The sequence below is a fragment of the Chiloscyllium punctatum genome, chromosome 8 (genome assembly GCF_047496795.1).
Source record: "Chiloscyllium punctatum isolate Juve2018m chromosome 8, sChiPun1.3, whole genome shotgun sequence".
In the NCBI taxonomy this organism is placed as follows: Eukaryota; Metazoa; Chordata; class Chondrichthyes; order Orectolobiformes; family Hemiscylliidae; genus Chiloscyllium; species Chiloscyllium punctatum.
Window position 1 is genome coordinate 89,164,331 of NC_092746.1, and position 13,891 is coordinate 89,178,221.

Below are 13,891 nucleotides of genomic sequence, written 5' to 3' on the forward strand. Positions count from 1 at the left end.
GTCACTTTTTTGACTAAACAAAAAAAATATGGTACTAAAATGTAGTGAGACCATTTAAAATGGAAAATTGGGAGGTGATGCAATTGGAAATAAAATAGTTTAAGTTCTTTATTTTTCAACCAAACACAATTCATGAGCACTGAGCCAAAGCCAACTCAGTAACACTTTCTCCAGAACTTTAATATCTTTCTAACAGCACAAATGTATTAATAGTAAAGTACATACCACCTTCTGTATCAAATTTTGTTGCTCTGTTAAATGTTATCACACTTCCATTGTAATAATTTTACAAAATGTATTTCCCAGTAGCTGGCACACGTTGGTATTCAACATATATATAGATTGCAGACATAAATAAGTATTTAATTATTATGCTATGCTGGCAAAGACACTTCTGAAATGTCTTTTAAAAATCTTGCAGGCTTTAAGTTGATGTACTGACTACTCCCTGAGCAGTGAATCCTGCAGCTGTTTGGAGTTCTCAGTTACTGTAACACAATACCAGATCTTTGCTTCTGTATTCAGACTTCTCCTGTGGATTACAACTTATGGAATAGAAGAATGCCTTACACCAACATGATTATATAGATTTTGAGTGAAAAGAATTGCACAAGACATCTTTAATTTACTATGTAACCACACTCACTGCAGAAAAATTACAACTTTATTTTGACAAAAAAAAACAGATCAACTGATGTAAATAAATGATCATTCTTTCAGACAGTTTTTTTTAACAAGGATCCAGTAGTACTTTTGAATTCCAAATAAATTCTCTACATATTTAAAAATGTATTTCATGTTCTAGGTAGCACTATTCCAGAATTGATTTGTTTCTATATGATTTTTAGAAATCAGAAGCAGCTTTTGGATTTCTATTAAGCATCTGGTTTATTTTAGCTCATACAAAAGGTCTTTCATGTTCATCCAGAAGCAGTACTCAGTAAATCTTTCTTTTATTATACCTGTGCAGGTAATAGCTCCTGAGAAAGGAAATGTGGAGTGTGCACTGTTTTCATTTGTAGCGAGCCTTCTCATTAGCCAGGGCAAGCCTTCGAATGTTTGCGATGCAACCGGCAGCTGCTTCCTGCAGAGCTTCATCTGTGGAATCCATCAAATTCAAAAGCAGCTGTGAATGGCAAAAAGTCAGGTAAGAAAAGGAGATTGGTGACATGTAGCTAAAAAGGAAGGAAAGAAGGATGGGGAGAAAAAACAAAAAAGAAATAGGATAGTTTTAGATGGAGAAAAGAGGTAAATTACATTTATATTTGCAACACTAAATCATCATCACAGCTGCTGTAATGAAAAGCAGAACCTTTCCAATTGCATAAGTGAAAAATAGTAGTCTTATTCATCAAAAACAGAAATTCAAATTGAACCATTTGACTTGTTGCCTTTATACATTAAAAACAAAAAAACATTTGTTAAAGAATCTTGAAAAGCTGCATAAGAGTAAACTTTGCCCTTGTTCTGCATATGGTATTTAAGATAAGGCACAACTTACAAGTTGTTGTTCTACTGAGAAGAAACTTAGCCTATTTTCTTTCAGTAAATTTGTAATATTATCAGGTCCCATTGGTCAGCGATTTATCCATGACTCGAAGTAAGACCTAAATCATAGGGTCGATCTCAGTTGTTTTCTAAATCAGCAAGGGTCTGAACCAATAATGCAATACATTAGAGGCTGCAAATTAAATGTTGAACTTTGTTTGACAAGCTGATGGCGATACTTCTTGGCTAAAGTGGAAGTCAGAAAAAGGTTCAAGCAAACAGGTGCATTGGTTTGCAGTATATTAAGAAAATTAAATAATTAACCTTCAGGATATACTTGCCTGCCATTTATCTACTAAATGATCTTTACTCCAAATACTCCAAGTTTCAGATTATGGTCTAAAACTAAACTTAAATTTTCTCTGTTATACTCAGCATTTCCTTTTTGCTCAAATCTACAGCATTTGTACTTTGAAATGAAACAAATTTAAAGGTGACAATATTGAGATTCTGACAGAGTTAGATTGGAGCTTACAATTCTTTATTTGAAATTAAAAAGAGTTATATGTGAGATACCAAATGATTCATGAAATGCAAAAACAGTATGTTACATAAATACAGAATGCACTAGATTTATTAAGGTTGATGAGAGCATTTTAAAATAACTTCAATATTCCAGCATGAAAAGAGCAGATAGTATAATGTTTCTACTTTGCTTCTTAGGGAAACCTAGTGATCCATTTTCTGAGGTTATTTTTCTATGTCTATTATTCAATAACTTTGAATAATAGACATAGAATCTCAAGCTTCATTTGTTTTTATCCAGTAATCATTGATAAATGATGCCAGTTTAGGTCATCAATCTCTTCTTGGTGCTGGGAAAAGGAGTAGGTTGTACTTTTGATTCTATTGTAATCCTTCTTGGATTGGTTAAGCTGTTCCTGGGACAGATGACAAGTTCTTGATTAATATTCCATAACTGAACATGTTAAATAAAGATTATGTACAACCATAAGAAATATTGAATAAATACAGGAAGGTAATTTGAAAATCTTTTGTCTTTTACAAAAAACATAAAATCAAAACTGAAAAATGAGCTCCAATTTAAATAGTTAAAAGCAGCAAATTACATCATTTTTGAAGTAAAATTGAGAACAATCAGACACAATTATTGCTTGCTTGCATAACCAGTTATACTACCTGCATTGCATAAAGACTATCAGGCAACAAATTTTTGTGTTACACCCATTCATGAGACTCTTTGGCATAACAAATTTGAACTATAGGATCAACAGTCTGCAGAGGATCCCATAGTTGTGACCACCTAAGATACACTTCACACAGCAAGCAAAATATGTCCAGCTTCCAAAGAATTTGAATCTTGTTGTTGAGGATTTTATGCAAATAAATTTGAACTTTATATACTTTTGCAGCAATGAGAATAATCACTGGGTCATATTCAATGTATTCTCAACTTGTTCCTGCTAATACACATCTAAATTTCCCGTCAATCTTATTAGCATGTGCAATAAAGTAAAAATCAACAGGTTAAATGTGCACTAGAGAAAAGTCCACTCATACCATATTGTCCTCTAAATATGGAAGTTAAATTTTCCAATTATCTTTCATAAACATTAGGTACTGCTCACTTAAAAAACCAGACCGACTGCTGGAACTCTCCAGAGCACTTACGAATGCAACTAGTGCCCAGGACCCCATCAGACGCATCCACTTCCCTTGCTGATGCTGGAACAGCAAACCCAGAAAGATCAGAGGCCTTCAGGCCTATCGCAGGCCCGACCTTCCTGACCTTGTGACCAGGGCGAGAACAAGACCTGACCCCACAGTGACCTGACATCAAGAAGGCCCAACCAAAAAAACCCTTAGGAACTCTCAAGGCCATGGCTGCTGCCAGGAATCCATCAGGAGCACATAATTACTTTCTAGAGCAGGAGATCTCCTTCACCAATGCCCAGGATCAACTAGGAACAGTCACTTACCTAGGAGACGTGGCAGATATGCTAGACTTCAGAAGAGACTAAAACTTCAGGATTTTAAGTTCCCCCTCCTCAGCATACTTGTGGCAAATGTCCAAGCCATTGAAAACAAAATGGATAACCTCAGAGCTAGACCCACCTTCCAAAGGGAATTGAAAGACTGCTGTGCGCTCTGCTTCACAGAAACATGGCTCACTCCTGCTGCAACTGACTATGCCTGAGGTGGGTCGAATGTGGTGCTGGAAAAGGACTGCAGGTCAGGCAGCATCCAAGGAGAAGGACAATTGACGTTTTGGGCATAAGCCCTTCATCAGGAATCTGAACGGCCTTCATCATGGCTTATGCCCGAAACGTTGATTGTCCTGCTCTTTGGATGCTGCCTGACCTGCTGTGCTTTTCTAGCAACACACTCTCGACTCTGATCTCCAGCATCTGTAGTCTTCACTTTCCACTGTGCCTGATGTGGAAATAGTTGAGAGCAAAACGTTTCAGGGAGTGATGATCACCAACAATCTGTCCTGCCGTGTCGATGCAAAGGTTAAGAAAGCACAATGATGTCTCTATTTTCTCAGGAGGCTAAGGAAATTTGGCATATAGACAAAGACTCTTACCAGTTTTTATAGATACACCATAGAAAGCCTCATATCTGTATATATCATAGTGTGATATGACAACTGCTCTTCCCAAGATCACAAGAAACTACAGAGTTGTGAACACAGCCCAGTTTCCCATCTATTAAGTCCATCTATACTTCCCATTGCCTCAGAAAAGCAACGTACACAATCAAAGACCCCTCTCATTCCATTATACTCCCTTCCGTCAAAAAGACACATGCAAGAACAGCTTTTTCCCCGCTATTATCAGACTTTTAAATGGACCTCTCAAATGTTAATGTTGATCTCCCTCCCTACCGGTTCTCTGCAGCTGTACAACTATATTCTTCACTTTGTTCCGCTATCCTGATGCACAATGATAGTACAACCTGCCTGTACAACATGCAAAACAAATTTTCTACTGTATCTCAGTACATGTGACGATGATAAATCAAACTCAAACTCAAACTCAACTGGAATTGAGGAAGCTTAGTTTTTTTTCAATATGACTTACTAATGTCATAAAAATACATTCATTGGAATAGGTTGCAGCCTGGACAAATTTAAACAAAGTTACAGACTACAAATTACAATAAAATACTGGAAAATGATTTGGTTGTCTTCTGTACCTAGAAATATGGAATTTTACATTCTTATTGAACTAATAGAATTGCAATAAATTCATATGTATGGCTCTTCAACATGGAATTATAGCCATACATAGATGCATTCGGGCAAGGAGTCAGGGCCCAGATATTCCAATGGTCATATGGTAATTGGAACAGTGTGGTTTGGCGTTGTATGTCAGGATTATGCAGAATCTCCACCACAGCTGAATTCATTACAATTGCCTGGGAATTTGATCCTTCTAATGGACAATTCCCCCCTATCTGGAACCCTCTGAGAAGAGTCCCTAAAGTCAGAAAATTTGGATGATTTCAACTCACCTAAGCTATTCAGTTACTCAGGAAAAGATCATGAAAATCTATACTCTAAATCATAGGTAACTGACTCCTAGATCCCCACTAACCCTCCCCAAGACAACTGCACTTGCCCAACCTGACTATTCCCCACCCTGCTGAACACCCCATCATAAGTGAACTCTGCCATTCCTTCCCCTACCTGACATCCTCGACATGTAACACCCCACCCTGTTCCAATGACATATAGAGATCCAGTACTACATTTTACCAGCAGCAGCCAATTTAGTGGTGCTGCTGGGGCTGCTATCCTTATTAAATAGCACCGGCTTCTCACAGAAGTTGCACATCAACAGAGCCCAGGAGTGCCATCAGGAACAGTGATTACTGCTGGGACTACCCCGGAATAAAAGGAATAATTGAGGGATTTGCTGTCAGCTGGCAATAGTCAAGCAGGTCCTGGTGAGGGAACTAGGAGTTGCTAGGAGCAAGCAAAGCAAATGCTGTGTGGGGTGGCAATTGCTTCTCCATGGATCAAAGAGTCTCCAGAAAGGATCGTTGTATTTGGAAGACATGCCTCCTGGGAAGACATGATAGTTAATCTCCAATCAGTGCAGAGGGCTCCTTTGCTATTGGTCAAATGCCAGCAGAGGTGGGAAGAAGCCCTTAATTGGCCATTTATTGGCTGAATTGGGCATTGGCAATGTCTGCTACATTGTTCACTCCTGGATAGACATTGGGTGCCTGCACAAGTTTGCTAGCTTATCTGCCACTCAGTCCAGCTGCTATCTCTTGGCCACAACATTCCCCCGATCCTCAGGAGATAGCATCACAGAGCATACTTACTGAATGACAGGAAGGCTGTGAAAAATCTGCAGGCAGCTATGTGCATAAGGAATAATGAATATTGTTTCTTCAAAGTTGATAACATTCAGGAAACTGTATATTTAATACCTTTTAGAAATTGGTAATAGGAAAGAACAGGATAGATGTGTATGATTTCTGGAAAGCAAACCTCAATAAAATGAGGATAAATTAAAAGTACAGCTGTTGAGGAAGAAAAAGATTTTTTAATAAACTAGTTAAATATGCATGACAAGTATATATCAAAAAGAAATGACCTCCCAAATGATTGACTACAGATATTATAATGCAGATAAGGAACAAAAATGTGTTAGAGAGTGCCTACACTGACGAGAAGGGGAGAGCTCTGACTATAAGAAAATGTCAAATACTTCACAAATGGCAGAAGATGACAAAAGTCAATAAAACAAAGGCATTAAATGTAGTAGTCGTTAGTGTTTCCATTATAAGAGTGGTTTGAAAGAAAGTTTGAACTTTAAAATATAAACATAGTAGAATAATTCAGATCGAAGGAAAAATTGTTAGACTACTTAATGGCTACTTTATGTAATTGTATATCGTTGAGGAAAACATCATTTGATTGGTCAGAGTATTGAGTAGGGGAGTTGGGAGGTCATGTTGCGGCTGTACAGGACATTGGAATATTGCGTGCAATTCTGGTCTCCTTCCTATCGGAAAGATGTTGTGAAACTTGAAAAGGTTCAGAAAAGATTTACAAGGATGTTGCCAGGGTTGGAAGATCTGAGCTACAGGGAGAGGCTGAACAGGCTGGGGCTGTTTTCCCTAGACTGTCGGAGGTTGAGGGGTGACCTTATAGAGACTTACAAAATTATGAGGGGCATGGATAGGATAAATAGACAAAATTGTTTCCCTGGGGTCAGGGAGTCCAGAACTAAGGGGCAACCTTTTCACGCAGAGGGTGGTATGTGTATGGAATGAGCTGCCAGAGGATGTGGTGGAGGCTGGTACAATTGCAACATTTAAGAGGCATTTGGATGGGTATATGAATAGGAAGGGTTTGGAGGGATATGGGCCAGGTGCTGACAGGTGGGACCAGATTGGGTTGGGATACCTGGTCAGCATGGACGGGTTGGACCGAAGGGTCTGTTTCCATGCTATACATCTCTATGACTCTATGATTTGATTTAATTTATTTACTATCATGTGTAACCAAGGTACAGTGAAAACCTTTGTTTATGAGCAGTACAGGCAGATCATAGTAAACAACGACATACAGATCATAGGATATAAAAAAAGCTTGGTCTGAGGCATACATTGCACAGAGCATGTGTAAGCAAGATTAACATGAGCAAGATCAGTATTATTTGAGGTTAGAGGCTCCATTCATCAGTCTAATAATGGCCAGGAAGAAGCTGTTTCTGAATTTGCTGGTGCATGTGTTCAAGCTTCTGTATCTCCTGCCTGATGGAAGAAATTGTGGGAGAGCATTTCTGAGATGTGATGGGCCTTTGATGATATTGGCAGCCTTTCCGCGGCAATGAGCTGTAAATGGAGTCCATAGATGGAAGGTTGGCTTCCGTAATGGTCTGGGCTATGCATACAACTTTCTGTAGTTTCTTATGATCCTGGGCAGAGCAGTTGCCATACCAGGCTGTTATGCATTCGAACAGTATGATTTCAGTGTTCCATCTATAGAAGTAGGTGAGGGTCCTTATGGACATGCCAAATTTCCTGAACCACTTGAAGAAGAGGCATTGTTGTGCCTTCTTGAGTGTTGCATCTACTTGGGAAGTCCAGGACAGGTTGTCAGTTATTGTCATCCCTAGGAACCTGATGGTCTCCACCCTCTCAACCTCAGTTCTGTCGATGTAGGTGGGGGCATGTTTTCCTCCTTTCTTTCTGAGGTCAATGATCAGTTCTGCAGTTTTGCTGAAGTTGAGAGAGAGTTTGTTCTTATTGCACCATGTCTCCTTTCTGTATTCTGACTATTCATTGTTGGATATCCGTCCTATCACAGTGGTGTCATCAGCAAACTTGTAGATGCTGTTCGTTCGGAATTTGGCAACACTGTCCTAGGAGTACAGGGAGTACAGTAGGGAGCTGAGGGCACATCCTTGGGGAATTTAGTGTTGAGGATTATTGTGGAGGATGTGCAGTTGCCTATCTTCACCGATTGCGATCTGTGGGTGAGGATGTTGAGGATCCAGCTGTAGAGGGCAGAGCCAAAATCAAGGTCTTGGAGCTTTAAGATCAGTTTGGACAGGATAATGATGTTGAAAGCAGAGCAAGAGTCTGACATAGGTGTCATTGTTGTCCAAATCTTTCAGGCATGAGTGTAGGGCAAAATATATGGACCTGTTGCATCAGTATGCAAATTGTAGGGGATTGAGGCAGGATGAGATGCTGGAGTTGATGTGGGCCATGACTAGCCTCTCTTGTGATAATGGTGGTCAGAGCCACTGTGCTTTCATAGGTAGTGGGATGATGGTGGTCTTCTTGAAGTAGGTGGGGACTTCAGCTTGTAGGAAGGAAAGGTTGAAGATGTTGGTATGAAAATGCCCTTGGGGGGATCCAACATGGCAGCGACCCAGCAAGTCTGAGACTACAGTGCTCCTCCCAAGACCTGGGCAAAGTGGGTCACCCACCCCCGCCACACTCACCAAATCATTTAAAATAGCTGTTTAATTTAAGTAGTTGTTTAGTATTGAATTTAAACAATTTAATCTTCAGTAAAAATGACTAAAGGGAAGGGACCCCGCAGCTCTCAGCAAGTAGGAACCCCTCCCCCACCCTCTCCAGCTGCAGCAGAGGCGTCCGCAGCTGCCCCGGGGGACTGACTTACAGTAGCCTTGTGGAAATCATCTCCAAACTGGATGCAAAGATCAACGCTTTTATTGAAGAACCCCGAAATCGATGGGACTCACTCTCAGCCGCGCTGCAAAAGCACAACCGAGACATTAAGGAAATCGAGCGCCGAGTCGGAGGGGCGGAGCAAAAAGCCGCGACCTCCGAAACTACAGCGCAATTGAGAATCGAGGTCGTCGAAAAAATATTCGTTTGCTGGGCCTTCCCGAACGGGAAGAGGAAGGCCAGCTTATAAGGTTCCTTGAACAGTGGCTTCCACAGCTGTTAAATCTGGAGGCTGGATCAGGCCAGGTAAGGGTAGAATGGGCCTACCGGGTCACAATACGCGGGCCTGGCTCGAACCAGCGCCCCTGCCCTGTCCTGTTCCGGCTGCAGAGCAATAAGGAGAGGCAGATATTCCTAGAAGCCTCTAGAAATCTTGGAAAAGATCCCGACACCATGATCTATAATGGTTCCAAGATCATGTTATTCCAGGACTTTTCCCCAACTCTGGTCCGAAAGAGGAAGGCATTCGAGGACGCGAAGAAGTGTTTAACGGACTTAAATATTCAGTACTCCTTACGCTACCCAGCGACGCTACGCTTTAACCATGAAGGATCCGTGTATAACTTTGGATCGCCAGAAAAGGCCAAGGAATTTTTGGCATCTCTTAAATAAATTGTAAGAGATAATGGATGTTGGTTTGCCTTCCCCCCACTCCGGTTTATATCTCCCCCTTTTCTTTTTTTACCTTGCTGTTTAATATTATCTTGGGGGGTAGGGAGAGGGATTTATTTATTTGTTCTCTACTTAATGATTTTCTCCCCCCCTTGGTTTGTTTTTTATTTTTTTATATATATATATATACGCCGGGGGGTCTAGTTAATGTTGGTGGGGGAGGTGGTTACCTTATTCTATTTTACCTCTGTCTCTAGGAGCAGGGTTGTTTTCCCTTGTTATTTTGTATTATTATATTTAATTATTATTTGTTGAGGTTGTAATTTTATAGTTATATATGTTTATACATGGTATTAACATTACCAAATATATCCAAGTGTTGGTGTGGATGGGGAGGTGGGGGTAGGATGCTCACTGTTAACTCTAGCTCTGAGTATATTTGAATTTTCCTCATTCCATTGAGGAGTGCCTGGGTCAAGGATGGGGCACTGGTTGGGAGAGGATACGATGGACCTTTGGAAAGGAAGTGATAACCCCTGGGAACAAGGGGGAAATTCTCCATTTAAATACGTTTTATATTTTTTTTATTTAGAAATAGTTTTTTATTATACTGTCGTGAGTGTTTTAGAGAGCCTTTATTTTTGTGAATTTTATATGCACTATGCTCGGGATGTTCTGGATAGGGTTTCCCCTCCAGAGGGGTCTCTGATTTGCCCGGACAATTATGGTTGATCAGTCAGTTAAGTGGTGCACCTGGAATGTCAAGGGGAGTAATTCGCCAGTCAAAAGGAAGAAAATATGATCAAATCTCAAGAAAGAAAGGGTTGATATAGCTCTCCCACAGGAGACACACTCATTGGATAAAGAACACTTGAAATTACGACAGGGTGGATTTGATCAGGCCTTTTTTTCTTCTTTTAGCTCAAAAAGCAAGGGAATTGTTATTCTTATTCGGAAGAATTTCCCTCTCAAAATCCTAAAACAGATAAAAGACGAATCTGGACGATATATTCTGATTAAAGCCCTTATAAATGGAGAGGAATATGGGATTTTAAATTTGTATTGCCCCCCCGGCACATCCTTTTAAATTTATAAAGGAAGCCTTCTCAAAATTGATGACTCTCGGTGCCCGTCATATAATTATAGGGGGAGACTTTAATTGTATTTTGGATCTGGAAATAGATAAGATTCCCAAGAGTACTGTAGGAGTATCTCCCAGATCTAGACAATTGGTGGATTTGAACAAAGAATTAGGATTAGTAGATGTATGAAGATGTCTTCATCCACAGGGCAGAGATTTTTCTTTTTACTCCAATCCACATAAATGCCATACCAGAATTGATATGTTTTTTGCCCCCTCGATTTTTTAAAATTTCCATATCATCCTGTAAAATAGGTAGTATAGCAATTTCCGATCACGCTGCTGTATGTATGGAAATCAAGGTGAGGAACAATGGGACATCCCCTTGGCATTGGCGTATGGACCCCTTCCTGATGAAAGATAGTAAATTTGTAAAGTACTTCTCTCAAGAATTTAAAACTTTTTTAGAAATTAATTTAGGTACGGCTAGCAACTCATCAATGATGTGGGAGACCATCAAAGCTTACACACGAAGTTTGATCATCTCCTACTCAGCGACCCAGAAAAAAATTAAAGGGAGAACAACAGCGTCTGCTCGAAGCTCGCTTAAAAGCAGCTGAAACAGCATACGCTGATAGACCTTCTATTATCAAATTGCAAAGGATTACGGCCCTTAGGACAGCTCTAAACACCACGCTTACCCAAACGGCTAAGAGGGAAATATTATTTGCAAAACAAAGGTTATATGAGTTTGGCGACAAACCGGGTAGATACTTAGCATTTCTTGCAAAGACAAAAAAGGCCCCTCAAACTATCACGTCTATCAAGGAAAGTACGGGTATTTTGACTCATGATCATAAAAGGATTAACGCAATCTTCAGAAAATTTTATTCTGATTTATATAAATCGCAGGATTGTGAAGACAGGACTAGGAGGATGCAATCATTTTTTAAAACCTAACTCCGGAACAGGTATCGGTCTTAAATGCTCCTCTAACAGTCCAAGAAATACTTGACGCAATCAGGCAACCAGAGCGGTAAGGCACCTGGTCCAGATGGCTTTCAAGCTGAATTCTATAAAGAATTTACAGGAATATTGGCTGGTCCACTTATGGACATGTATAACTACGCATACAGTCAGGGCTGTCTCCCGCCTTCGTTGAAAGAGGCAAATATCTCTCTTATCCTTAAAAAAGGAAAGGACCCAGAAGATTGCGCATCATACAGACCAATATCCTTGCTAAATGTAGATTTTAAAATCCTTTCCTTTCTAAAACATTAGCATTGAGACTAGAAAGGATATTGCCACATATCATAAAGGAGGATCAGACGGGGTTTATTAAGGGCCGTAGATCATCCAATAATATTAGAAGGGTTTTGAATATGATTCAAGTCTGCCATCAGGGAAAGATACCAGGAGTAGTAGTCTCATTAGACGCGGAAAAGGCATTCGATAGGGTTGAATGGTCATATTTGTTTTACACATTATAAAGGTTTGGCGTTGGAAAGGTGTTTACCAAATGGGTCTGAACATTGTATAGTGATCCCAAAGCAGTTGTGGTTACCAATGGATTAGGCTCGGATAGCTTCAGTGTGGGTAGGGGCTGCCGTCGGGGATGTCCTCTCTCGCCATTGTTATTTACGCTAATAATTGAACCACGAGCAGAAGCTATACGGGCTGATCCTAATATAATGGCTCCGAGGATTGGTACAGGTAAACAAAAAATTACCCTCTATGCAGATGATGTTCTTTATTCCTCAGTAATCCTCTGATGTCCGTGCCTCGCTTAATCCAAGTTATTAATACATTTAGCACATTCTCAGGCTATAAAATTAATTTCTCAAAATCGGAGGCTATGCCAATTAGTGGCCTTGCTATGATACCCCACTCAGTGGACGGATCCCACTTTCCCTTTCGGTGGTCCCTGGAGGGTTTCTTATGTTTAGGCATTTTTATTGCCCCAGTATTTGGTCAGTTATACAAGGCTAACTTTGTGCATTTACTGGAAAGGATAAGGCAGGACCTCCAGCAATGGGGAGATCTTCCAATTTCCTGGCTGGGTAGAATAGCACTAATTAAAATGATTGTCCTGCCCCGTCTCCTATACCCTATGAGAATGCTTCCGGTGATGCTGCCGAGGCTGGCACTACGTAAATTATATGGCTGGTTGGGTTCCTTTATATGGAATCATAGACGGCCCCTCATTAAGCTGAAGAAGCTACAGCTTCCACAGGCGAGGGGAGGATTGGACTTCCCAGATTTTAGGAAATATCAGTTAAGTTCCCTATTAAGTTACATAGCTGATTGGGTCTTGTCTGACCCGCAGTCAATCTGGCTGAACATCGAGGCTTCTCAAGTAAAGTGCCCACTTATTAACCTTATATTTTCAGACAAGAGGAAAATCATTACGGATCATGTAAAAACCCTATCATACTAAACACAATTAAAGCTTGGAATATAATGCGGCAAAATGAGGGCAACTCACATAAAACATCCCCCTATGCTCTGATAGTGGGAGCATGGGGATTTCAACCAGGGGTTATAGATGCCACTTTTAAACTCTGGAGATCCAGGGGTATCTCATGTCTAGGGGACCTATTTAAAGAAGGGGTCCTGATGTCTTTTGAACAGCTGCGTCAGAAATTCGGATTACCTAATAGAGACCTCTTTTGATACTTCCAAATTCGAGATTATATACAGAAGAAGACTACGTTATTAGATAGTCTTTATAAATCAGATAGAGAATGTAGAGTACTACGACCAATGGGGGTATCTTCCGTCAGTACTATTTATCATTTACTACATAATGAAGTATCTACTTAAAACATGGGATCAGGAATTGGGACTAGAAATCTCTATAGAAACGTGGAATGACATTTGGGAAAATGCCAGAAGAATCACCATCTGCAACAGAACTCAGGCTATCCAGCTGAAGATACTTCATAGGGCCCATATAGCACCGGATCAATTGGCAAAATTTAAGGCTGGAGCATCTCCAATGTGTCCCAAATGTAAAATAGAGGTACATTGCCTATGGACCTGTCATAAGATCCGTAGATACTGGACTAAAGTAGCAAGTACCCTGACAGAAATTTTAGGACCGGAAATTAAAGTGGACCCTGTATCTCTTCTTTTGGGCTTTTCAAACTTACCCTCCCTGGATATGCACAGGAAGAGATTATTTTCTATTCTCTCTTTCTGTGCATGGAAAAATATTTTGGTAAACTGGGTGGCTGAGGGCCCCCCTGGACTTTCAAATTGGCACACATTAATTATGGAACGTATTCCCCTTGACTTCCTTACAAATATGGTGCACCGAAAGACCGAATTATTTCATAAAATATGGCAGCCCTTCTTGAATTATATAAATACAGATATTTCGGCTTTTATTTAATTGAGATTCGAACCTGGCTGGTCCGGGGCCCCTTGGGAGAGGAATCCCGCACGAATACAGGTTTTGTTACA

General features: G+C 40.2%; 1 protein-coding gene across 2 annotated transcripts in view; it reads right to left on the bottom strand.

Annotated features, from left to right (window-relative positions):
• Positions 1–646: 646 nt before the first annotated feature.
• The window catches only part of odad2 (outer dynein arm docking complex subunit 2), a 390,232-nt gene continuing 376,987 nt past the window's right edge, over positions 647–13,891 (bottom strand). For both annotated transcript variants that reach the window (XM_072576026.1, XM_072576027.1), the window contains exon 20: positions 647–1,126. In XM_072576026.1, coding sequence (XP_072432127.1) covers positions 1,013–1,126 — 114 coding nt within the window. In that variant the 3' untranslated portion in view covers positions 647–1,012. The remainder of the gene's footprint in view (positions 1,127–13,891) is intronic.